The 26396-nt window shown below is 37.5% G+C and overlaps 1 protein-coding gene across 1 annotated transcript in view; it reads left to right on the forward strand.

Moving 5' to 3' along the window:
* Positions 1 to 24372, forward strand: part of cux2b (cut-like homeobox 2b) — a 162323-nt gene extending 137951 nt beyond the window's left edge. The window contains exons 9-22 of the mRNA XM_084138627.1: positions 2315 to 2363; positions 4408 to 4512; positions 4753 to 4950; positions 5902 to 5960; positions 6043 to 6091; positions 6344 to 6443; positions 9032 to 9676; positions 11153 to 11251; positions 12863 to 13680; positions 14745 to 14910; positions 16922 to 17203; positions 19629 to 19817; positions 20756 to 21032; positions 23113 to 24372. Coding sequence (XP_083994753.1) covers positions 2315 to 2363; positions 4408 to 4512; positions 4753 to 4950; positions 5902 to 5960; positions 6043 to 6091; positions 6344 to 6443; positions 9032 to 9676; positions 11153 to 11251; positions 12863 to 13680; positions 14745 to 14910; positions 16922 to 17203; positions 19629 to 19817; positions 20756 to 21032; positions 23113 to 23755 — 3679 coding nt within the window. The 3' untranslated portion in view covers positions 23756 to 24372. The remainder of the gene's footprint in view (positions 1 to 2314; positions 2364 to 4407; positions 4513 to 4752; positions 4951 to 5901; positions 5961 to 6042; positions 6092 to 6343; positions 6444 to 9031; positions 9677 to 11152; positions 11252 to 12862; positions 13681 to 14744; positions 14911 to 16921; positions 17204 to 19628; positions 19818 to 20755; positions 21033 to 23112) is intronic.
* The last annotated feature ends 2024 nt before the right edge of the window (positions 24373 to 26396 follow it).

A 26396-nucleotide genomic window follows, 5' to 3' on the forward strand; every position in this document is an offset into this window, starting at 1 on the left:
ACATTGAAAATAATAATGAATGTTTTTTGAGCATAAAATCATCATATTAGAATTATTTCTGAAGGATCATGTGACACTGAAGACTGGAGTAATGATGCTGAAAATTCAGCTTTGATCACAGGAATAAATTACATTTTAAAATATATTAAAATAGAAAACAGTCATTTTAAATTGTCATAATATTTCACAATATTACTGTTTTTTTAATAGTTTTTTAATCAAATAAATGCAGCCTTGGTGAGCAGAAGAGACTTCTTTTAAAAACATAAAACATCTTACCGATCTAAAACTTTTGACCAGTAGTGTATGTAAAATACAATTATAACTTAAATACTAATACATCATATACAACTTGATGCTCATGCAGACCTCTTAAACCCTGTCCTTTAACATATTTGCTCGTCTCAGAACATCATATTAAACCTGAAATAAATCTGGTCCGGTTCTGATGTGGTAGACCTGAGATGGCTCTCCTCCTGGGCTTTGTTTAGTTCAGATCAAAAGTATATTTTTTAATTTCTGTTCAGCTGATAAATTTCCACCTGATTCTCTTTCTGCAGCAAACAACGGCCGCTGATGATACGATTGCATTCGCGATCTCGACTTAGACAGACTGAGAAACTCAAAGGCTCGCGAGCGCGCTGAACGGCCCTCTCTTCAGACTAAATTTCTCTGATTGTGCTCTTAAAGCGAATCTCGTCTAATTGAGAAGGTATCTTTGTTTAGCGTAACCTCAGAGACTCACATGTTTAATCAATCTTTCACTTCTCTTTATTCCGCTGCCTCTCCACCTTTTGAAAATCAACTCCCTGATGGCTGAGAGGAAACCGTTGAACTTCAAACAAACCTTATGAATAATCTCCCCGAGACGCTATTCAAATGAGAGCTCTCTGATTGTGCCGAGCGCACGCGTGTGTGTGGGCATGTTGGGATACGATGATGCCGAACACAGCGCTAGATAAGATATGACTCACTCGACTCTAATGACAGCAAACCTTGCATTTTAGTGACTTCAGTGTCTCCCTTAAGAACTTTTGAACTTGTTCGTTTATTTATTTCTTCTATTTGTGGTTTACGGGTTTCTCTGGAGTGCAGCGCAAGGACTCTCTTTAGGCAGATTCATGTGGACCCCAGTGTAAATACTGGAGCTGCGTTCGGTGTTGTTTCTGCTATGTGATTTACATGGCAGTGCTTTTAGCAATGTATAATATCAGTGTTTTCCGATATCCAGTGATGGTGAAAGAAACCGTGACGTTACATCTTTCTCTCGCATTGCCTTCGCTTGCATCGCAACCAGTTTAGAATATTTAAAGAATATTAAATCTTATTTAATCTTATAAAGCTGTTCTTTTAATGAATCACTCTGAAAGTTGCCAGTTTGAATCAGTCTGATGAATCTTTCTCCTAATGAACTGGATTAATATGTGAAGTTCTAGTTCTTACTTCCAGATGCAAGACTTTTGTTAGACTTTTGTGAGTTTAAGTACATGATATGACAGCATATAGTTTGTTTTGTTTTGTTTTTACAAATTTATACATTTGTTTTTATTTAAAAATATGAAAAATGTATGACATATGTGTATATAACATTATATAATATATAATTATAATATTTTACATATATGTACATGATGTAATATTAAATATGATTTTACATATATGTACATAATATTTTACTAAATACAATATTTATTTAAAAATATTTTACTTTTTTATATTTTAATAAATCTTAAGTTTTTACACTTTAAAAACAGTTTATTATTAAACACAATACATTTATTTTGGTCACACTTTAGTTTAGGGTCCATTTCTCACTAGTAACGACAACTTTTGCCCCAATCAACTCCTAATTACTGCTTATTAATTAATAGTTTGTAAGGTAGTTGTTAAGTTTAGGTATTGGGTGGATTAAGAATGTAAAATATGGTCATGCAGAATAAGGCATTAATATGTGCTTTATAAGTACTAATAAACGGCCAATATCCTAGTAATATGCATGCTAATAAGCAACTGAGAATTGCACCCTGAATTAAAGTGTTACCTTTATTTTTTATATTTATAAACGCCATAATTATCAGTAATAGGGTTTTAATTAATTCATAGCATCAGGGTCCTGTTGACTGTCTAATCGCTGTTCTTTAATTATTTTATGTGTAACACAAACATTTCAAAACGACTTCCTCTGGTCGGTGGCCGGTACTAAGTGAACCCGTCGCTCTGCACTTTTCATCACTTTAGTGGCATGACTCTGTGTGCAGTTGCGCGTGAGCCGTGCTGGTGGTCGGATGTTTAACGTGTGGTTTGTGTCTTCCAGAGTGGAGGAGATGGGAGCTCTAATGGTGAACCTGGAGAAGGCCAACCAGGTGAGTGCGTGCCCTCCTCTCAGCCTCTGATTGAGACGCTGTCGTCGTGAAGATAATCACCTTCCTAATCAAGCTTTGAGTTTAATTAGACCCTCTTCCTCCCCCACCACCCTCCTCGTCCTCGCTCTCGCAGACCCGTGATTACCCGCCACTCTTTCCCATGATGCCGTGCGAGCGGCGGAGGACAGGAGAGAGAGAGATGTGGCGAACGAGGAGGGCTGTTAGTTACTTCATTGCGCTGATTGCTTCCTTTTTTTCCACTGTGATTTGCTTTTTCTCCCTTTGCCAGCAGCTCTTAGATAAATGATTCGAAAATGAGTCATTAATTAGCAGGCCGAGTGTGACAGAGCAGGTAAACAGTTTGAGAAGAAAGTGCCTGCAAGTAAACACGCACCTCAGCAGAACGGAGCAGACGCGCGCTCGCTCTCGCTGGTTTACCTGCGGATGTTTCTCGCCACCTGTAAATCTCGTCTGATTGGGCTTTCGAGGGCGTTCTTGTTCCGTTCGGCCTGATTGTTCATTTGATTATGGATCTCTGGGAATGTTTGGCCTTGATTTATATTGATGCTCAAATTGCCCAGTATTTTACTAAACAACAGTCTGCGTTAACATCGACTGAAAAAAAGAAAATCAATGCATGCAAAATATCAAAGTGAGCATCATTTATTTTCAAGAAAGACACTTTGTCAAAAAACAGTTTTGAAATGATAAAACAGTGCAAATCAAGACAAAAAGTATTGACACTAGAGTTCTACTTATAAACGTGCGAATGCCATTGTGTTAGAAATAAAGTATCAAAGCAAGTGTCATCCGTGCTCAAATGCTGGAGGAGCTTTTCTGGGAACTACGTCCTCCTGGGAAGCTCCTGTGTACGAGTTGGGAAGTCATAATTATCTTAAAGTGTTTGGGAAATTCATATTTCTCTCTCTCTCTGTTTTCATCTTATTGAAAAAGACAGGAAGCATTTTTTAGCATTGATGCAACAGAAAAATATGTACATTAGATGTGCAATTGACGCTTTATCTGTGGCTTTTAGCATTTTTGTGCTGGCATAATGTAAGATGGAAAAGTAGGGTAGAATATTATCACAATTATTAAACTACATTGACCCTGTAAAGCCTGACAGAAAATGATCCAACAGTTTATTAGACAAACTATTTACAAAATGAGAATCATATTTGAGACATCAGGCTTTTATGGCTCATATATTATGATATAGTGAGAATATGGAGCTCAGACTCACGGAGGAGAAAACATTGCAATTTTAATCAAAAATATACATTTTGGTGCAGATGCTAATATGTTTATGGCCAAAAAGCAAGATGAAATTCTGATGCTTGTAATGTAAATCAGTGAGATCTTTATAACAGTATAGCAGATACTTGCATATAATGCATATTATTATCAGCTGTCAACTCCCAATAATATGTCTTAGATATGTACTAAGATCAAATGTTTTATGATCAAAGCTCTGTAGTTTTAAAACATATAATGCAATGCAATAAAAGGATGATTGATAGATGAACAAATAAACCTTCCTCAAAAGTCTGATGATCATATTTGATACTCATGTTTGAACATTAATTTTCTGTATGTATGGATAATCAAGTAAACCTGAGCTGCTTCAGTCCAGTAAGTGTTCATCTAGCAATATTACTAACAATATAAAAGTTATTCTTATGTTTACTTAATACAAATCACTGCAGATTTCACATCATAAAGACACGTGAACCACAAGAGTAAGGAGGACGTTTTGTACAGTTACACTAAAACGCCTTTTACTTGCTAAAAAGTATAAGACGACAGAAGGCATGTAGTAGATTGTGTGCAACAGTTTTATCCTCTAAGTTTTAGATCATGAGGATAATTTAAAAGCCTTAGAAATTCAAGTATCACAGTTTCAATTAAACTGTTCGGTTTAGATTTTTCTGACTATTATTTGAGTGCGATGCAAGTGTCTAAAAACTTGTTGGGGTTACGGTACACACACAAGCTGGATGTTCAGCTCCTCTAAAGTTGTCCAAACTTGTGTGTTTGATGTCAGAGAGCAGATTTGGCCCAGAGGGAGGTGGAGAGGCTGAGGGAGCAGCTCGCCGGCTCTCAGAGCACTTCTAAAGGGACCGGCCCGTCAGAAGACCGACCCAAGGAGGTAAAGACCGAGTCTCGCTTTGAGATGAAAGCCGGACGACTCGCCTCGCCACAAATTGCCACCTTAACATGTCCAATCTGAAGTGGGAGGAAATGATCACTTGCTCCCACACCACTGGAACCTCATTAGTGGCTCTTTGAGGCGACGTGATTATAGGAAGCCAGAGAGCAGGATGGTATTTTGAAGTTGAAAAGAGAGTTTCATGTCCCCCTGATCTCCTCCTTTCATTGGTGGTCTCAGGAGAGGGAGCGCGAGGAGCGAGACGAGGGCGCGCTGTCACGGCTGGAGGTGGTGCTGTTCTCCAAGGACAGAGAGATCCTCAGACTGCTCGAGAACGTCCAGAGACTCCAGTTCACCTTACAGGAAGTCCAGGACTCGTCGGCCAATCAGATTGCAGAGCTGGAGCGGCAGCTGGCCTATAAGTCAGAAGCTATAGAGGTGAGAGCAAATCAAACTTCATTCATGTAGCTATAATATGAGGTCAGTATATTATAGTTTAAAAGTATACTTTTACCACCAGCTTAATTGTTTCTATGTAACTCGATAACCACTGTTGCAGATTTGTTTAGGTTTAAAGAGGCGCATTTCCTTCATTAACATTTTCCACCTCTTGCATGTTGTTTATTACATATGTTTGGCTAATTTGATTATGATTTCAGATTTCAGTCATATGCATTTACATATATATGCATAGAATTCTCAGCTCCATTTTACTATGTTTACATTTACAGTACTTTTATCTAAGGGAACTTACATTACATCTAAAAGTCCAGAGATTCCATCACGTGTGTAAAATAGTGCAAAAATTGTGTGAATAAACAAACTTTGTGCTCTTTCTGTAAACTGACATTCAAAAGTTTAAAAAATAAATAAATTAATATTCACTAAGCATCAAAAGTGACAAAAAAAGACATTTATAATGTTACAAAATATTTATATTTAAAAAAAATTAAGGAATCCTGAAAAATAAAATATAGTTTCCTCAAAAATATGAAGCAGCAACTGTTTTCAACATTGATAATAATCAGAAATGAGTATGATTTCTGAAGGATCATGTGACACTGAAGACTGGAGTAATGATGCTGAAAATTCAGCTTTGATCACAGGAATAAATTATATTTTAAAATGTATTCACATAGAAAACTGTTCTTTTGAAATTGTAATAATATATCAAATAAACGCAGTGTCTGTGAACATAAAAGATGACGCAAAATGTAGCAATTTTTCATGCATTTTTAAATCAATGTGTGTTTCTTATAAATTTTGCAAGAAACCAGACAGATCAGACTACAACACAGGTTGTTCCTCCGTCTGTTGTCGTTCAGCTTCCCTCACGCCTGTATTGATTTAACAATGACCCATAATTAACATCTTGATTTGTGTGTGTAGACCCTGGAGGCCAAACTACAGTCCCAGATGGATTATGAAGAGATCAAAACAGAGCTCAGGTGAGGTTTCCAGGAACATGGATATACTATAGCGATGATGTATCAGGATGATGATGTTAACGTGTCGTTGTGTGTCCCGCAGCATCCTCAAAGCCATGAAAATGGCATCGGCCAATGGAAGTTCATCCCAGGTGAGTGAAACAAGTGTTATTCCTGCAGAGAGCTTTAGGATTTTTAACAGCTTTGCATTTTATTGACGTAAGGTCACGGACCCTCTCAGCTGAAAGACAAATAAAGTTCCCCGTGAAAAACAGTTGTCAATGAGGAAACGCCACAGTGATCTGTGTGTAAACGCCTCACTAGCGTCATCCATAATGTAGATCTGCATTGATCACGAGAGTTTAACTGCCTGTCTGCCTGTGTGTGTGTGTGTGTGTGTGTAGGAATCGGCCAAAACCGCTGAGGCACTGCTGCTGGACAAAGAAGCCTTTCTACCCTCTCACAAATTTCTTGTGGATAAAGTCAGAGTTTTACACAACAGCGGTGAGGATGTGTGTGTGTGTGTGTGTGTTTCCGTTCACGGATGTATCACTAAACTTTTCCCTTCTGTCTTTGAAGTACCTTGTAGAAGGGTTATTATAGTTAACTAAAACTAAAACCATAAAAAAAAAAAAACATTTTTGTTACTTGAAGTAAAATAAACTTTAACTGAAATAAAATAAAATATTTAAAAAATATTACTGAAATTATTTGTATAAACCTTATTTTATTTCAGCTGGTTATCAAAGCAACGTTTCTCATTTTCATTTAGTTTAACTTGATCTACTGAAATAAAAAATTATATAGACTTATTTTTTTGACAATAAATTACAATAAAAGTGGAAAATATAAATAAAAAAATTATATATATATATATATATATATATATATATATTAGTATCTGAGTGATTCTAAAATAAAATATAGCTAGACACTTTATGTGGTAAAATATGTTGTATAATAAAGCTAAATTGTATCAAGCTAAAGTATATATAGTTTGTATTTTTATTTATTAATAATGTTTATTATTAAATTAAATAATTACTAATAATGTGTATATATGATTTATATGTATTTTAATATGAACAAATTAAAATTGAATATTACAAATATTTTTGTTTAATAATTCGAAACTGTATAAATGACTTATTTAATTTTGATTATATATATATATATATATATATATATCAATATATATTAATATTTATATACATGTAATTATACAATGTTTATAATTATATGAATTTCATATATTTTTTTTTTTTTTATCATTGCTATTAAATAGTTATTCTAATAAAATATGATCATTAAATAAAATAATTAATAATTATTTTTATTTAGTAGTTGTATTTATATGGCTCATCCAGTCATATATGAAGGACTAAAAATGACAGAACGAAAAATAAATAAATAAATAAATAAAAGTAGAAATAAATAAATAAATGCAGAAATAATAGTGAAAATAAATACATTTTGGTATTATAAATGGCTATTTCTGTATTTTTACATGTATTTATTTATTTATGTATGCATTTTTATATGTATTTATTTATGTATTTATACATTTATTTATATATTTATGTATTTATATATTTATTTATTTATATATTTATATATGTATTTATTTATACATTTATTTATTCCTACATTTATTTATTTCTGTATTTCCACATTTCTACATTTATTTATTTCTGTATTTCCACATTTCTACATTTATTTATTTCTGTATTTCCACATTTATACATTTATTTTTCCCTGCGCATGTATGCTAATTGACCTATGGCTAAGCCACGCCCCCTCCACTCACTCGGACAAACAGTCAACATTCGGTAATAGGCGCTTTGGCAGCTGTCACAGTAGGAGACATTTCACAGGAGTCAATTGATGATTTTTTGGAGACAGAAAGATTATATCATCTCGATGTCACCAAAAGGGCCTTAAATATGCATTGAAGGGTTATATTAATAATTTTATAGTTGAGAAGGTCGATAAGCTTCAGCTCCAGAACAAAGATTTACAGTTCACAGTGTAAACGTTATAGTTTGGTGCTATTTCGCTTCAAACGCTCGCTTTATACGCGCGTCCTATTCGCTTTGGATTCAAAATGTTCAAGCGTCGAACTAGACGCGGATACGCGCGAATTTGACGCTCTATTCGCGTTTGGTGTGAGCGCAGAATAATGAACAGGCTGCGATGTCAAGATTGCATTGCTGGAATGTGTGTGTGTGTTTGTGTGTGTGTCTGTCTGTGTGTGTGTGTGTGTCAGAGAGCGGGCGCGATCGAACAGTGGAAACATAAAAACATACTCCATTTTGTTCATACAGGACATAATTAAAACTGCAAAGTGTTTAGCCTACTTATATTTGTGTAAAACACAACATTGTGCTTTTGTCAAACTGTAAACTCTTGTCAAACTGTAACCTACAACTGTCACCCAACCAAAATCACACACACACGCTGCTTAAAGCCAAAATGACAAGAAAAAACATAAAAACGAATGAAAACCGATAACCGCAATGCATTGCAATGGACGAGGAAGCAAGCAGAGAATGTCCGAGTGTATTGGGTTAGCTGCGTACTGTGATTGGCTCATCGCGTTTGGGGGCGTGGCTTAGCCATTGGTCAATTAGCATACATGCGCAGGGAAAAATAAATGTAGAAATGTGGAAATACAGAAATAAATAAATGTAGAAATGTGGAAATACAGAAATAAATAAATGTAGAAATGTGGAAATACAGAAATAAATAAATGTAGGAATAAATAAATGTATAAATAAATACATATATAAATATATAAATAAATAAATATATAAATACATAAATATATAAATAAATGTATAAATACATAAATAAATACATATAGAAATGCATAAATAAATAAATAAATACATGTAAAAATACAGAAATAGCCGTTTATATTACTAAAATGTATTTATTTTCACTATTATTTCTGCATTTATTTATTTATTTCTACTTTTATTTATTTATTTATTTATTTTTCGTTCTGTCATTTTTAGTCCTTCATAGTCATATTTTAGAGAGATAACTATAAGTTTTTTCAGATAAACATGTGTGTTCTCTCTCTGTCTAAGATGAGGGTCATTCTGAGGACTCCAGCAAGAGCGTGAGTCGCCCGGCGGGGTCGTTCTCCTCTCCTCCGGGAACACTGCCCATAGATGGGCGCACTTCCTCCAGCCCAGGCCCGCCCATCACTGACACGCCCTCCTCCACCCACGAACTGCCCCGCCCCTTCTCAGTGTCACCCTTCTCAGGCGAGAAACACCCCGGAGACCAGCTCCTGCAGAAGCAGCTCCTGTCCCCCCTCTTCAAGAAAGACGGCTCCTCCATCATGGCCTTCCCCACCGCCCTCTACGCTGCCAAAGCGGCCCTCATGTCAGCCAATCAGAACGCCTCAATGCCAGTCGCAATGGAGACAGGCATGCCAAGCGACCAATCGGAGAGCGGGAGCTCAGGGGGAGGAGACGACGACCAGGTGGACACTGCAGAAATCGCTTTTCAGGTCAAAGAGCAGCTACTGAAACACAACATCGGTCAGCGTGTGTTCGGTCACTACGTGCTGGGCCTCTCGCAGGGCTCGGTCAGCGAGATCCTGGCTCGACCCAAACCCTGGAGAAAACTCACCGTCAAAGGCAAAGAGCCTTTCATCAAGATGAAGCAGTTCCTGTCAGATGAGCAGAACATCCTGGCTTTACGCACCATCCAGGTTCGCCAGCGAGGTGAGTGAACCCGACCGACCCGGAGAAGCTGCAACACTCATTACGGCGGCTGTGGGACAGTCCTGCCTTTCAGCTTAAAGATGCAGTCGCCCTACTGACATCACATCACAATCACATCAGTTATTACATTACAAAGACATTCCCTATACCAACCTATATATGTGTATATATATATGTATATATATATGTTTATATATATATATATATATATATATATATATATATATACATAGGTGAAACTCGAAAAATATGAATATCATGCAAAAGTTCATTTATTTCAGTAATTCAACTTAAAAGGTGAAACTAATATATTATATAGACTCATTACATGCAAAGTGAGATATTTAAAGCCTTTATTTGTTATAATTTTGATGATTATGGCTTACAGCTTATGAACATTTTAAAAATTTGAGATTTTGAATTTGGGGTTTTCATAAGCTGTAAGCCATAATCATCAAAATTATAACATAAAGGCTTGAATTATCTCACTTTGCATGTAATTTTCTATATAATATATTAGTTTCACCTTTTAAGTTGAATTACTGAAATAAATGAACTTTTGCATGATATTCTAATTTTTCAAGTTTCACCTGTATGTATGTATGTATGTATGTATGTATGTATGTATATATATATATATATATATATATATATATATATATATATATATATATATATATATATATAGTAATAATTCTGACATTTACATGACAATACAGCTTAACCTTATTATATATAACTTACTTGGGTAAAAAAAAAAAAACATGGTAGTATTTTTGATAAATTTGGTGAATTTTTCATGTAGAAGATGATCTTGGAGCAGCATCCTTATTGGTCCTAACACAAAATTCCTATTAACCAATCCGGTTTACGTTTAGGTCACAGTTAATATAGTATTAATACAATGATTTTAAATCACCATAAAGGCAAGACAAAAAATACTACCATGATTTCAATAACAATATCATCTTCACAGCCCTTAAAATGTCATTACCAAGAAAATTCTTCAGATTTTAGGTGAATATGATCCTGAAATGTTCTTGACAAGTTTCAAGAGAGATCACAACTAATATTATCCACCTGCTGTGTCCTCCTATTCCACATTACTGAAGATGAATGTGTTGTTTCAAGTGTTTGAGCGATCCCACAGGCCCATCTGTCTCATCCTCTAAAGCCCACAGAACCGCTTCAGAACCCCAGAGAGAGCCAGTCCAGGTTCCTGTACATCACTGTCTCTGTGCACCACTTCCGCACTCCCTCCCGAAGCCTGTGTTTGTTGTGATGCTCTCACAGCGCTGTTTTCTTCCTCAGTTTTGAAAGTAAAGCTTTCACGTGTTAGCGCACCCTCACTTGATGCCAGCTTCTCAAAGGCGGCCATTGATCTAGCAATCAAACGCAAGGCTTTGGATCTGCTCTCTGATCAGCCGGCCCACTCACCTCTCTCTCTCTCTCTCTCTCTCTCTCTCTCTCCGGCAGGGAGCATCACTCCTCGCATCCGAACTCCTGAAACTGGGTCAGATGATGCCATCAAGAATATTCTAGAGCAGGCCAAGAAGGAGATCCAGTCACAAAGAGGTGTGTAACGAGACGGCAAACACACACGCGGTTTTTGAGCCGCACACAATAACACACAGCAGTGCGGAAGTGGATCTGCGCGTATGATTGTTCTGATGTGTGTGTGTTTGTTGGAATCATCTACTCATGGTTCAGAATTACTTCTGCACTGTGAAAAAATAAATAATCTAAAATAAAATGCATTTACTTGAGAAATAAAATTATCTCACTAGAGAATATATCCTGATTTAAAAACTTTTTTTGTCATAAATATAAATAGAAGAAAAAATGTAATCATAAACATATGCTTAAATGTATTTTTAAGCCTAACTAGAACAACATTTAGTGAGGGACATACAAAACATTTTTATAAATAATTAAAAAAGCAAAAAATAGATTTCGAAATATGTTCCCTGAAAATAGGTTCTCTTAATGTCTCAAGACGTTTTGCATCTAATCTAAATTCATCTTGTTTATTGAAGGATGTTGAGATACAAAGGCAAAAATATAGATTAAGAATTCTTTTTATTTTATATTTTGCATTCAACGACAAGGTCATGGGTTCCATTCCAATGAAACACACATACTAATACAGGGTGCGTCATTGTGCACTGTCTGCTATATTTAATTCTGAAATATTTTAAATAATAATAATAATTCTATTTATAATAGAACAAAAAAAAAGTATGGATGCATAAGCATTCTGTATGAAGACTTCAGATGCTAAAACCTCTAAGTCCGTCTGACATTTTTTTCTTTTATTATATTATTATTATTATTATTATTATATGTTTAGGTTCAGTAATTTCACTTTAATGACAGTGAAAAGGTTATTAGTCAGTTATTGAAATGCCTTATTTTCAGAAATGTCCTTATTTTAAATAATAATAATTACTATTAAATTTAGATTAATATTTTTATAATAGTTATTTATTTTAAAATTATTTTAATACATTATATTATTTATTAAAATATATTTCTTTTAAATATTACATTATAATAAAATAAAATGTTTTTAATAATATAATGTATTTTAATAAATCATAATTATTGGTCTATGTTCACGTTCTAGTGCTAGTTTGGCTGTTTGCGTGTGTCTTGCTGTATTGTCAGCATCTCGTGTTAAATATACCCATGTTAAAGGTCCCATATTGTCATATTGAGGTCTAGAGGCGATGAAACTACCATATAAGTTTCAAAACAGTCGATCCACAGACTAATGCACACAGAGCATAAAGTAGCTGTGCCTTTTCACAAGCCGTTGTGACTTCCGTATAAATGTGACGTCAGAACTACTCAGTCACCGCCTTCAGTCCCACCTCCACCAATGGTGGGTCACTCAGAAAACAACAGGCCAATCAGAAGAGAGGCTCATGAATATTAAGTAGACAGGCTAAAATCGGCCTGTTCTTGTCAGAGCTCATGAGACAGGAGCTGTAAAAATATATTGAGATGTTTTTTGGTACTTATACCGCAAATATATATTCTTAAGGACACCAAAACCTAAAATAAAACTTCAGAAAGGTGTACAATATGGGACCTTTAAGGTAAAAGCAGTTTGTAAGTAACTGTAAGTCAAGCAGTTTGGCCTGTAATGCGACTCTGGTGTGTGTGTGTGTGTATGTTGGACAGGTGACTGTAAGTCGTCTCTGGGATGTTCATCGGGCCGGAACAGCTCTGGAGGAAGCAGCGGTTCTGACGAAACCATCAAGAGCATCTTGGAACAGGCCCGTCGGGAGATGCAGGCGCAGCAACAGGCCCTGCTGGAGATGGAGGTGTGCGGTCGGGGGTCCACCAGTGAACGTCTCGTCCCGCAGGATCCCACCAAACCTCAGCCGCCCCCCACATCGCCCTTCATCAAGCAAGAAGAGGGCGTATCGGTGCCGGTGTGTGTGTCCAATCCCACCGGCAGCCCTCAGACGCCTCTCAGCGTCCTGTCACCCGCCGCCTTCGTCCAGAACATCATCCGTAAAGTCAAGTCTGAGATCGGCGAAGCCGGCTCGTATTTCGACCAGCACTGGTCCGTGGAGCGCAGCGCTGTGGTAATGGGAATGGGCGGCACCTCTCACCCTTTCACCTCCGTCTCTCCCTCGCTCTCCTCCTCTTCGTCCACGTCGATGCCTCGTCCCTGGCCTCGGATGGAGAACGGAGACTGTCCCGTGAACGGCGAGGAGGCGTCCGCGCCGGAGGACGAGCCCGTGTTGAGTCGGCCGGTGGAGATTAAAGTGGAGCCGGACGCGTCGGGCGGCGGCGAGACGCCCTGTGGAGCGGGACGGGTGTCGTACTTCCCCTCGTACATCCCTCGAACCCTGAAGCCCACCGTCCCGCCGCTGACCCCCGAGCAGTACGAGATGTACATGTACCGAGAGGTGGACACCCTCGAACTCACCCGGCAGGTGAAGGAGAAGCTGGCCAAGAACGGGATCTGCCAGAGGATCTTCGGAGAGAAGGTGGGATTGAAACTGCACAGCTGGAGAGAACGTTTCCATATTATAATGAGTCAAGATCAAAGCATGCATGAAAAAATAAAAAACTAGTTATTTACACACAAAGCTGCCACAAATGTAATCTTATTGTGTGGAAACAGTAGAAATCTGATACCCACATCTAAACATTCATATCTAATTCTCCTCTTAAATTCAGATTTTTTTGTCATATGAAATCAAAACTATATTTACTTTATTAATACACGTTTCTGGTCCTATTGTGAATGATTAATCTGTGCATATTGTTTAAAAGAAGAAATGAGAGCACAATGCTTGCCTTGCGGTTATTTATTTTAATTTTTTTAAGAATTTGAACTGATATTTCTATTTCTTCTTGTTGGCGACCTCAACCGGGTTTGCATGCAATTGCAATGTCTCGTACTTCAATCCATGCAAAATAATACGAATATTGCATTTCGAATAGTTTTTTGTCTTCATTTAGTACTTTATCTTTTTACACACTTTTTACACTACATTTTAAACTCTAGATCTATCATTTTATCATTTCAAACTGAAAAAACAAAAAACAAAACGTAAGTGCCCTTTATACACTACTGCTCAAAAGTTTAAGGTCAGTAAGATTTAATGTTTTTGAAAGAGTCTCTTCTGCTGACCAAGGCTGCATTTATTTAATCAAAAATACAGTAAAAACAGTGATATTGTAAAATATTATTACATTTTAATATAATGGTTTTCTATTTGAATATATCGTAAAATATAATTTATTTTCAAAAGAACAGCATTTATTTGAAATAAAAATCTTTTGTAATATTATAAATGTCTTTGCTGTGACTTTTGATCATTGCATCTATTCTGAATCAAAGTATTTCTTTAAAAACAAATCTTCCTGACCCCAAACTTTTGAGTCCAGTAACAAACTGTCTGGAGCTCTTGTGTTGTGTGTTGTGTTGTGTTTTGCTGCCATCTAGTGGTTGGTTGATGGTTGGCAATGATGGTTTCTGTCCATGTGTGACATGACTTCAGGCTTATTTTGAATGTCTCAGCCTCTGTCTCTGTGTCTCTCGCAGGTGTTGGGTTTGTCTCAGGGCAGTGTGAGTGACATGTTATCCAGGCCTAAACCCTGGAGTAAACTCACTCAGAAGGGACGCGAGCCGTTCATACGCATGCAGCTCTGGCTGCTGGATCAGCTAGGTCACGGACTCAACCAGCTGCCCAACCACAGCCTCAGCCAGGGTCAGTCGTGCTTACACACACAACCCAACACACACACCGCCAGTGGGGGCTTTATAGGAGTTCTTTACAGGGTTCCCACGGGTCCTTGAAACCCTTGAAAGTTTGTGAATCTGAAATGAAAATAAACATGCATAGATATACAGGTCCTTGAAAGTGCATGAATTTATTTTGTGCAAGAAGTTTTCTGGAAAAAATTCCATATTATTCCCTCCGGTCCGCTAATGTGTTATTTCGCCAACACTTCGTGGCCTATGCACACTAGCTTGATTTACATTAGTTACGCGCATTTACGCGTTACGTTAAGTGTTTCCCGCGTGAGGTACTTTGTGTTGTACGTTGCCATGATGTTCATGCGCACAAAACTACTACGAAGGCACCTCATCGTTTGTTGTTGGACTCCACATACGTGTCCCCACATTAAGTCCTTGAATTTGAGGGTATTGGACCTGGAAAGTCCTGGAAAGGTCCTTGAATTTGAAGTTAACCAAGCTGTGGGAACCCTGTCTTTAAAGGGACAATTCACCCAAAAATGTTAATTCTGTCATCAACTACTCTCATGATCAATGTTTATATGTGAATAAAGGCATTAATTGAATGTTTATCAAATAAAGCGATGTCTTTTCTGAAGACTTGGATTAAATATGGATTATTTTACGATCTCTTTACTGTCAATGGAGGGATAGAAATCTCTCAGATTTCATTAAAAATATCTTAATTTATGTTCTGAAGATGATTGAAAGTCTTATGGGTTTGGAATGACACAAGGGTTAGCAAATGATGGCAGATTTTTTGAGTGAACTATCTTTTTAAATTTTAAACTACCATTACATAATAGTGTTTGTTGTACCGGTTCAATAAAATCATTGTTTTTTTGTTCTGTATATTGATAAAAGTTACTATTTTAGTAATGAACAAGTTAAACCAATCAGATAAACAAAATCAAATTATATATATATACTGTATATTATGGTAAAGTAAATTTGGAATTCTGGTAATGATAGTTTTAGGGGGAAAATGTGCTTAAGTTTCATGAAAATTATGTAAAAATGCAAAACATATTAAAATTAGGCTTCATTAACTATAAGCAAAGTGTGATTTCTTATTTGCCATTTGGTTTCTGGGTAAAATGTTTTTGTTAGCAATCATTCTATAGACATGCTATTCCAGTCACACTTTCTTTTAGTTTGATGTACACATCAGAAAATATATTTATATATATATTAATAATAATTGTTAGGTGTGTTCATATTGTATTGCAAAACACTTGTGCTGCTATTGAGGTATTTTTAAATATAAGTAGACTGGAATATACAGTATGTACACAATAAGTGTATTGTATCAAATTTAAATGTTAGTAAATCATAGTTAAAGGGTTAGTTCACCCAAAAATGAACATTCTGTCAGTAATTACTCTCCCTCATGTTGATCCAACCCCGTAAGACTTTTGTTCATCTTCAGAACACAAATTAAGATATTTCTGATTAAATCTGAGAGCTGTCTCACTCCTCCATAGGCTTCTATGTAATCGATATCTGCCATCCCAGAAAAGTGAGTAAAGACATCGTTAAAATAGTCCAAGTGACTACAGTGGCTCAACCTTAAGTTTATCAAGTGACGAGAATACTTTTTGTGCGCAAAATAAACACAAAAATAACGACTTTATTCAACTCTTCATTTTCTTCTGTGTTCCTCTGAGTGAGTTGACGTAGTGTAACAGCGCAGCGCTTCTGGGTTGGACGTCAGAACGGAGGCTCACTATTGGCCGACACTGGTCATGTGATCATGTGATGCTGGCCAATAGTGAGCCTACGTTCTGACGTACTGTTACACTACATGAACTCACTCAGAGAAACACAGAAGAAAATGAAGAGTTGAATAAAGTCGTTATTTATTTATTTTTTTATATATATATATATTGCATAGTTTTTAGTAGATTTACAGTATCATGACTAATAAACCTAAAATGCTCCTGACCATAAACACTAATATGATCTTTGTCATTGGTTGTCAGATAAGAGCCCTGTGACGACCCGCTCGTCCCCGTCCCCTCCTGCGAGTCCTGAAGACGGACAGCCCAACATGAGCCTGGAGCCCGTGAGTCTGGCGCTGGAGAGCAGTAAGGAGAACCAGCAGCCTCAGCGTGCGGATCCTCACGGCCCGTGTGTGAGCGTCCCCCAGCACACACACACACACACACCGCTGGGCATCCAGGAGCTGGTGGCCATGTCTCCGGAGCTGGACACGTACGCCATCACCAAGAGAGTGAAGGAAGTTCTGACGGACAACAACTTAGGTGATTGACAGCACAATACACACGGCGCTTTGTGTACGATGAGCACTTTAGCGTGAGGTACACTGTTCACTGTTCAAAATGTTTTTAAAGTAAGTCTTTTATGCTCACCAAGGCTGCATTTATTTATTTGATACAGTGAAATATTATTACAATTTAAAATAAAAATTTACTTTTTTTCTATATGAATATATAGTAAAGTGTAATTTATTCCTGTGATCAAAGCTGAATTTTCAGCATCATTACGCCAGTAATTAGTCATTCTAATATGATGATTTTCTGCTCAGGAAACATTTCTGATTATTATCAATGCTGAAAATATATTTTTTCCAGATTCTTTGATGAATAGAAATTTCAACAGAACATGTATTTGAAATAGAAATCTTTTGTGACATTATAAATGTCTTTACTGTCACTGTTGATCAATTGAATGCATCCTTGCTGAATAAAAGTCAAGTTGCCTTTATTTTTATAGCACTTTTAAAAAATACAATGCAAATTGTTTCAAAGCAGCTTTACGTGATAACAGGAAAATGATAATTCAATGGTGCAAACAAACATAGATCAATTTGGCTGTAAAGCAGCTTTAAAAAGAATCAGTTCCGTTATAAAGATCATCAATTATTAAATGTGTTCAATTCGGCTATAAAGCCGCAGTGATGTCATCGTCCAGCTCAGTTCGGCTCTCATACAGCAGTGTCAGTGCAGTCACATCAGTAATATTGTTCAGTAAGCAAGCCAGAGGCAACAAAATGTGACAACATCAGGTGACAAAATGGAGAAAAACAGGTAAGACTTTACTTGAAGGGGTGTGCATCAGACTGACATGACACCTTCATAATCATGACATGTGTCATACAAAATGAAGGAGGTTATATGCATGTTTATGACAACTGTCATTAAGTGTCATTTGCTCAGTTATGTCATTTTTAATGCAAATATGACATTGTTTGAGATGTTTTTATGACAACTTGACATAAACCAATACATCATAACCTGTCAGTGTCTTTGTCATGACAACTTGAAATTACCAAGACAACATAACCTGTCATAAATATGTCATAAACATGACATAGTAGATTAATCATCAAACTTAAGAAACTACTTGGCTTTATGGGTTAACATTACATTATATTTCTGACCACTTTTTTTCCAGTGGTACAAATTGAATTTGTCATTAAAATGTCATTAAGTGTTAATACTGTCAAATTATTTTATAACTTATACTGAAATACTGGAGAAAAATATATTCATGACACAGTTATAATGGCCTCATGACAGCCAATGTCAAAACCAACCACATGACAGTTTAATGTAATGTTAACCCATAAAGCTAAGTAGTTTCTTAAGTTTAATGATTAATCTGCTATGTCATGTTTATGACACATTTATGACAGGTTATGATGTATTGATTTATATTGTCATAGCAAAGACATCTCAAACAATGTCATATTTGCATAAAAAATTTCATAATTGAGCGAATGACACTTAATGACAGTTGTCATAAACATGCATAAAACCTCCTTCATAATCATGATTATGAAGGTGTCATGTCAGTCTTATGCACAACCCTTCAAGTAAAGTGTTACTGTTTAAGTCCAGACTGCATCACAAGTCATAAAACAGATTGTGGATTGTGGATAAAGTAATCATTTATTTAAAAAAACTGTAGTGTTATGATTTCTAACATAGTCACGTTCTCTTAAAGTCCCCCTGTAGTCCCTTAAAACTCATCTTTGATCACCAAAATTATATATTTAAATGTTTTTTCCTTGAAAAAAATTCTTCATGCCTTTAAATATCTTGAATGTAACTCGACACCCTTGCCTCATTTAGTATGCGTGGTTCTATGAATATGCAAATGAGCCCCGCCTCCTCACTCACTCAGCTCAGAGATCCACTGGTTGACGATCACACGTTGATCTGATTGGTTACAAGGCAGTTTGTGACGTCAGAAACACCAGCGATTTCAAAGCGTGTTTTTGAGACTGTCTTTGGTTCACTGCAGTTTTAAGGAGAAAATACTCAGCAATGGTGTCGACTTATGAATTTACACATGGTTTGTCTTAAAGCATATTAACCCTCTGGGGACCACAAACGCGCCCGCGCGTTTTGCTCGTTTTTTTTTTTTAGCAATGAAAATAAACACTAAATGCTCTGTTAATTTTGATCTTTCATTTTCATGTAATACATCAATCGATCCTGTTCAGTTTCTATTTTTTTTCTGTATACTCACAATAAAAATAAAGTGTTTTGCTTTTTGACAAATAAAGAAAAATTAACATGATGCGATTTCTGCCTTCTCTCTGTAGATGGACAGAAATTGAAACACCACATAGATGGACACTTTGATTCATGTCGAACATACAACTAAGGAGAATTATAAAGACTGTAGGCCGGGTCAGTAACAGTATATGTGTTTATGCAGGTCAGCGTCTGTTTGGAGAGAGCATTCTGGGATTGACCCAGGGTTCAGTGTCTGATCTGCTGTCCAGACCGAAGCCCTGGCATAAGCTCAGTCTGAAGGGTCGAGAGCCGTTCGTCCGCATGCAGCTGTGGCTCAACGACCCGCACAACGTGGACAAGCTCAGAGACGTCAAGAAAATGGAGAAGAAAGGTAATCAAGAGCAAACATCTATTCAGTTCTCCAGTGATTCTGCATCAGTTCACAAACTCCAAAAAAAAAAAAAACTTTTTTATTTTTATCTTGTTTTCCACTATAAATATCTAAACATTCTTAAAGCAAGATGCATTTACTTGAGAAGCAAAATGACTGAAGATATTAAGTCTTGTTTACCGATACAAATGTCTGCCACTTTAAATGCTCAAGCTCTTTGAAGCAGGATGGATTCTGATTGGCTGTCAGTGTTTTATCAAGACAAAAATGCTTACTAAGCATGTGTATGACCCACTTACTGTAAAAATGCAGTACTTGTAAAACATGCAGTAAAGTCATCTCAAGTAACTATCTGCTTAAATACAAAAAGTCTCTCTCTTTCTCTCTCTGAGATCTGAAAACCCTGAGATTGGAGCTGAATGTCCTTTTTGCACCATTTTTCATGCATTTGTAAATTGTGCAAGATCAGAGCCTATGTTTCTGTCGTTAGGAAGTATTTTTCAGAGGTGTAATGAAACTTTTTCTCTACGTTGTTATTTATTTGGGGTTTTAAATATGCATTAAAAAAAAGATTTGTATGTCAGTTGTTGAATTTTGTTTTAGGCCAAGCAAAATTGGCTATTTATATAAGTAGGAAAAAGAAAGTCGAACAAAATTTGGGGCAGAATGCAGTTGCTATGTTTTCAAACATGGTGCAAGCGAGAAGATTGATTGATTTTGCTTATTACAAGCATGTGGATGATCTTATCACTTTTGAAGGTATTGAGGCATATGCAATGAGGCTTTGTGCTCTGTATTTGAAGGTGATTTGGTTTTTGCACATTTCTTGTGAGTTGGGGTTGCTCTTAATATTTATGCATATTTTAATTTAAATATACAGTGAAATGTATTTGTAATAAATTCAAATTCTCTCTCTCTCTCTTTCTCCTTTTCTCCAGCGTATCTGAAGAGGCGATACGGTCTGCTGAGTCCCGGCTCAGACAGCGATTCCCCCGGCGCTCATTCTGACTGCATCAGTCCAGGCCTGACCCCGCTGGAGCTCTGCCCGTTCAGCCAAGCCAAGAAACCTCGAGTGGTGCTGGCGGCGGAGGAGAAGGAGGCTCTGAGGAAAGCGTATCTCCAGGAGCCGTACCCCTCTCAGCACACCATCGAGATGCTGGCCGCACAACTCAACCTCAAAACCAACACCGTCATCAACTGGTTCCACAACTACAGGTACCAATCTGATCCTTTCTGCTACTAATCTAGTAAAAAGTCAGCTAAAAGAGATGTCAAAGTTGTGTGCAAACTTTTTGAAGCTGTAAATGGGGGGGTTGGCTCCCCCTGCTGGACATTTGAGGAGTTAGAAAAGAGAACATGATAACTGCACCAGTCCTAGTCTATATTATTAAAGGGATGGTTCAGAGTGAAATCAACCTAGGGTCCTTTGCACCATGACCTCGAGACAAACACCCCCCCAGAAGCCCTTTTTTCCCTTGGTCGAACATTATTAAAGGGGAACAAGGCAACTCTAGCAATTTCTTTGCTGATTTTCACTTTTGTTGTCGCGTGTTTTCTCAACGAGCTCCCCCTACAGCTGTGGGCCGTATATATCACAACACTGTAGTAAAAAAATCTCACTTGCGGCACCCTCCTCCTCCTTTCTACCGCTGCTCATGTGCATTTGTTATTATGGGAGCCGGCCAACTTTATCGTGTGAAGCTATGTCTACCGAGGTGGGTAATACATCATACACAGTATCGTATGGCGTGTGTGTTTATGTCGAATCGCCGTAAAGCAGTTCGTGTTTCTCGCTCGTTCTCGCGAGACTTCCTATTTCCAACTTACCGGGACGTAAGTCCCCATGTTGCAAGGTTGGTTTTCTGCCGGGGAACGCTGGGGGGTGCGGGTAAAGTCACCATTCTCACCAGAACAGGTTATTTAACCATCCAAATGATTTCTAAACGGATTTATTAAGTTGAAATGGTTGCCAAGTTCCCCTTTAAAGTTAGAGCTTATTTAGAGATATCAGCCGGATGGCTTAGTGCAGGCGCTAATGGATCCAAGGATGTATCTCGTAAATTACCCCACTAATAATGCCTGGAATAGTACCAAACTTCTACAGTAGTACAAATAGGTTTCCCAAATCACGGAAGTGACGTCGACGTCCGGGTTAGCAGTAGCATAAGCCATCAGGCAAGTGTTATTTAAATAAACTCCTGATGTACTTACAAACTTTGCAATGCCTCGTTTTATGAGTACAGAACCTATTTGTACTACTGTAGAAGTTTGGTGTCATTCTGGGCATTATTAGTGGGGTAATTTACGAGATACAACCTTGGATCCATTAGCGCCTGCACTAAGCCATCCGGCTGATATCTCTAAATAAGCTCTAACTTTAATAATGTTCAACCAAGGGAAAAAAGACTTCTGGGGGGTGTATCAGTGTAGATACAGTATCCCACAATGCAAAGTTCTCAAACTGGAAGTCACATCAGCAGCAAACTATTTTTTTTTTTTTTTATCCAAATGTTAATTTTCAGATGATAACCGGATGCACTGAATTACACATGCAATGCAGTGAGATCCAGGAGTTAGTTATTGTAGTATTGTTTATAAACTATTTTCAGTTTTCATTTATTTATTTTCATTTTTATTTCAGTTTTAATTTTAGTAATAGTCTATCAACATGTTTTTTTTTTTCATTTAGTATTTTTATTTTATTTTATTTCTATTTTAATAGTTTTAGTTAACAATATCAACACTGGTTAGATCATGTGACAACCATATAGCTCACTGCAAAAAATAAAAACAGAAGGCAGTGTACTGTGTATTCACAGTAAATGTATCAGTAAAATTTTACAATAAGGTTCATTAGATAACATTAGTTAATGTATGAACTAACAATGAGCAAAACATTTTTGTTACAGTATTTATTAATCTTTGTTCATGTTAGTTCACAGTGCATTAACTAATGTTAACAAATACAAACTTTGATTTTAATAACGTATTAGTAAATGTTGACATTAATATTAACTAAGATTAACAAAATATTTATTACAGTATTTATTAATCTTTGTTAATGTCAGTTAATAAAAATTCAACTCTTCATTGTTTGTTCATTAGAGTGCATTAACTAATGTTAACAAATACAAACTTTGATTTTCATAACGTATTAGTAAATGTTGACATTAATATTAACTAAGATTAATAAATGCTGAAGTAGGATTGTTCATTCTTAGTTTAGTTAACTAATGAACCTTATTGTAAAGTGTTATCTTTGTCCTGAGCTCGTTTTACCATCATCCCCCCACAGGTCCCGTATGCGACGAGAGGTCCTGATGGAGGGTCTCCAAGACAACGACACGGACGCCGAACACAACAACTACTCCCCCCTGGCGTCCCACAGCCCCGCGTCGGACCGGGACGACAGGAACCCGCTCCACAGTCGTCCTCTCAGCGCCGGCCCTCGCCGCTTCAGCTTCAAACAGGAGGACGAGGACGAGGAGCTGCGCATGAGGCAGGCCAAGTGCTTCTCTGTGGGCGTCCAGTTCTCTCCGCTGAAGAGTGACCCGGGCCGAGGGGACGAGGAGGCGGGCCTCAGTCAGGGTCCTCAGAGGAACAGCTCAGCGGAGTCACCCGAGGATCCCGTCAGCTTCAAAGCTTCGTCCGAACCGTCCCGGAGCAGCCTGGAGGTGTCCCTCAACTCGCCCTCGGCCGCGTCCTCACCCGGCCTCATGATGTCCGTGTCCCCCGTCCCGTCCTCGTCCGCCCCCATCTCTCCATCACTGCCCTCCCTTCCGGCCCCGACCAACTACAGCCAGGAGTCGCCCTCGCTCAACCCCAAACTCAACAAAAGCACTCAGAGACGCAACGAGAAGATGGCCAACCTCAACAACATCATCCATCGGCTGGAGCGAGCCGCCAACCGCGAGGAAACGCTGGAGTGGGAGTTCTAGAAGGAGGTCGTCGTACGAGCCGCCCTGACGAAAAAACCTGGCCGTCAGATATATTTATAAACACGTTTTAGCTATTTTGATAAAGTAACTTTGAATTCTACGTCACAGCACTAGCTGGTGTTGTTTTAAACAGCGGAGGAGAGGAAACGTAGCGGTGTCATGAAATGCACACTGACGTCTTGTAGATTGCCACTGGGTGAGATTATTCAAATAAAAGACCTCTGTCTTAAGCCATCAAAAAAGCACTACTTATTTAAAAAAAAAAAAAAAGAGAGAGACAATGACCAAATTTGCTAATTTTTGAATAGCAATTTTTCAACTTTTGTCTGTAAGACGGGACACGAAGTCGAGTGACGTGCGACAGCTTCACTTCGACCGAGGGATAGTCCTAAAAGACTCTAAATAGTGAACATTGCATATGTATTTAGTTTCTTGGTGACATGTTTTGGAACTTTTGTTATACAAGCGTACAACGTGTGATTGTGTGTGTTGTAGAAATCGTCTGCAATAGCCTTCTCTGAACAAGATGTAGCATGGAACATAATTTACCCTCTATTTCCTCTCTAGATAGTAACCTGTGATATACTTGAGCGATACTATAAAAAGAGAAAAACGGCAAAAAACAAGAAAAAAGGAAATGTTTAAAAAAAGTCGGTGCGACGGTAGATGCATTTTTGATTTCGTGAACGTGTCATTTTGGGGTTTTTTTTTTGATTGGATACTTTGAGGTTTTACACCAGGGCTCTTGTGCACAGTTCACACACTGCAAAAAATAATAATGCTTTTCCTACTCTTGTTTTCCAGCACAAATATCGAAACAAAATAGATTTACTTCAGAAAGTGAAGTGAGAAGTTGTTTCCTGAACAATTGCTCAAAATTAAATGAGTTTGTGTATTGAGTATTGTAAAACAATAGGAAATATCTGTCAGTGGGGTGAAAATTGTACGAATTCTTGAATTTAATTATTTCCGCCATGGATAAAAATAATAATAAAGGTAACTGCAATCTCACAATTCTGAATTTTTTTCAGTTTATATCTAACATTACTGAGGAAAAAAGTCAGAATTGCAAGATAAAAAGTTTTTTTTATTCTGTTTTAACTTAAATTTGAGGATTTAAAAACGTAATATCTTCACTCATTTTGATATTTGTACTGGAAAACAAGAGAAAAGTTGGGAAATGTGTTTTTGCAGTGCACATCCTCAATAATTCATCACACCTGTACCTCACTGTCCCGACGAGCTGGTCTCACACAAACACACGGGCCAGTGCACTTCCTGCGACCTCGAACGCTTCAAACACACCTTTACGCCCAGAGGTTTGGATATAAATGTAAGATAGGTTTCAAAGGAGCCTGAGCGATCACCGACGGAGAGACTGCTGGGGTGGGACGGGGGTTATTAGCATGCATATGTTTTAAACTGATCAGTGATCCAGTCGTGGTCTCGGGTGGTACTCGTTTTATCATTCTTCATCCATCTATCCGTCCGTGTTTCCTCCCGCATGAGAGTCGTGGGCCTCCCTCCGAATGGAGTGTCCTTCTGATGTCACTTCCTGTGGAGAATGACTGTATGCTTATCTAAGGCAGTGTAACACTTTACGTTCAGGTCATTTTATAATTAAGACATTTTAGCAGGGAGTTTAAAATGCACTTCAACTCACATACTGGAGATCAGACGAGAATCTGTTTTTTAGTGCGCTTTAATAGTTTCTTTATCATCCCATGAGCACTTGGTCTCATTTGCTGTATTCCAGTGATTTTGATACTTATTTCCAGGTGCTCTTTCTACTGCAGGAGATTCATGGAAATTTTACTTCATAATAATTATTCAAAGGCCGGAAAACACACTCTTCTCAAGCTGTGAATGCTTCTTCAGCACATCGCAGGAATACAGACGTGCTTAAATGTGCTGCATGTGAGGTTTTTATTTTATTCTGGAATCGCACACACAGTATTTTACAGATATCACAGAAATAGGTGTCTTGAGAAATCACAGCTGTCTCTGTGACAGAACAATCCTCTGTAGACGATAAAACGGAGTCGAGCGGCCTGTGGTTGTCAGCCAATCAAATGCTCTCTGCCTGTCAGTCATTTTACATGTTCAGGTTGTTTTGAAGAGAGGGCATTAAAGGGATAGTTCACCCAAAAACGAGGAGTTTCTTTGATCTGTTGAACACAAAAGAAGATTTTTTGAAGAATATCAGTAACCAAACAAGTGTTGGACCCCATTGACTTCTATAGTATGAGAAAAACAATACTATGGGGCTCATCAAATGTTTGGTCACATGTGCTTGTGTTTATCAGTGGATTGCTTTCCGACACATTTCACTTGTGTTGATAGAAATACTGGCATTCACATCCTTGCTTAGAGTCTGTTTCAGGCCTACTATTGAGTAACACTAAATCAAAAGCAGACACACTGAATGCATTTGAGGTCTGAACACAATGACCAAAGCAAAACAAACACTCTTTCCCTCAGAGGACGGCCTGTTTGTTTTCTGTAACCTAGTGAACACTAAAACACGCAGCTTTTTAGACCTCGCAAACCGTGAAATCCAATAATAATTCAGATGAATCCTCATGTTTGATCAATCCAGATGTTCTTCATTGGTGCGTTTTTGCTGCTGTTGATTGAAATA

The sequence above is a fragment of the Abramis brama genome, assembly GCF_963993115.1.
Source record: "Abramis brama genome assembly, chromosome: 16".
Lineage (NCBI taxonomy): Eukaryota > Metazoa > Chordata > Actinopteri > Cypriniformes > Leuciscidae > Abramis > Abramis brama.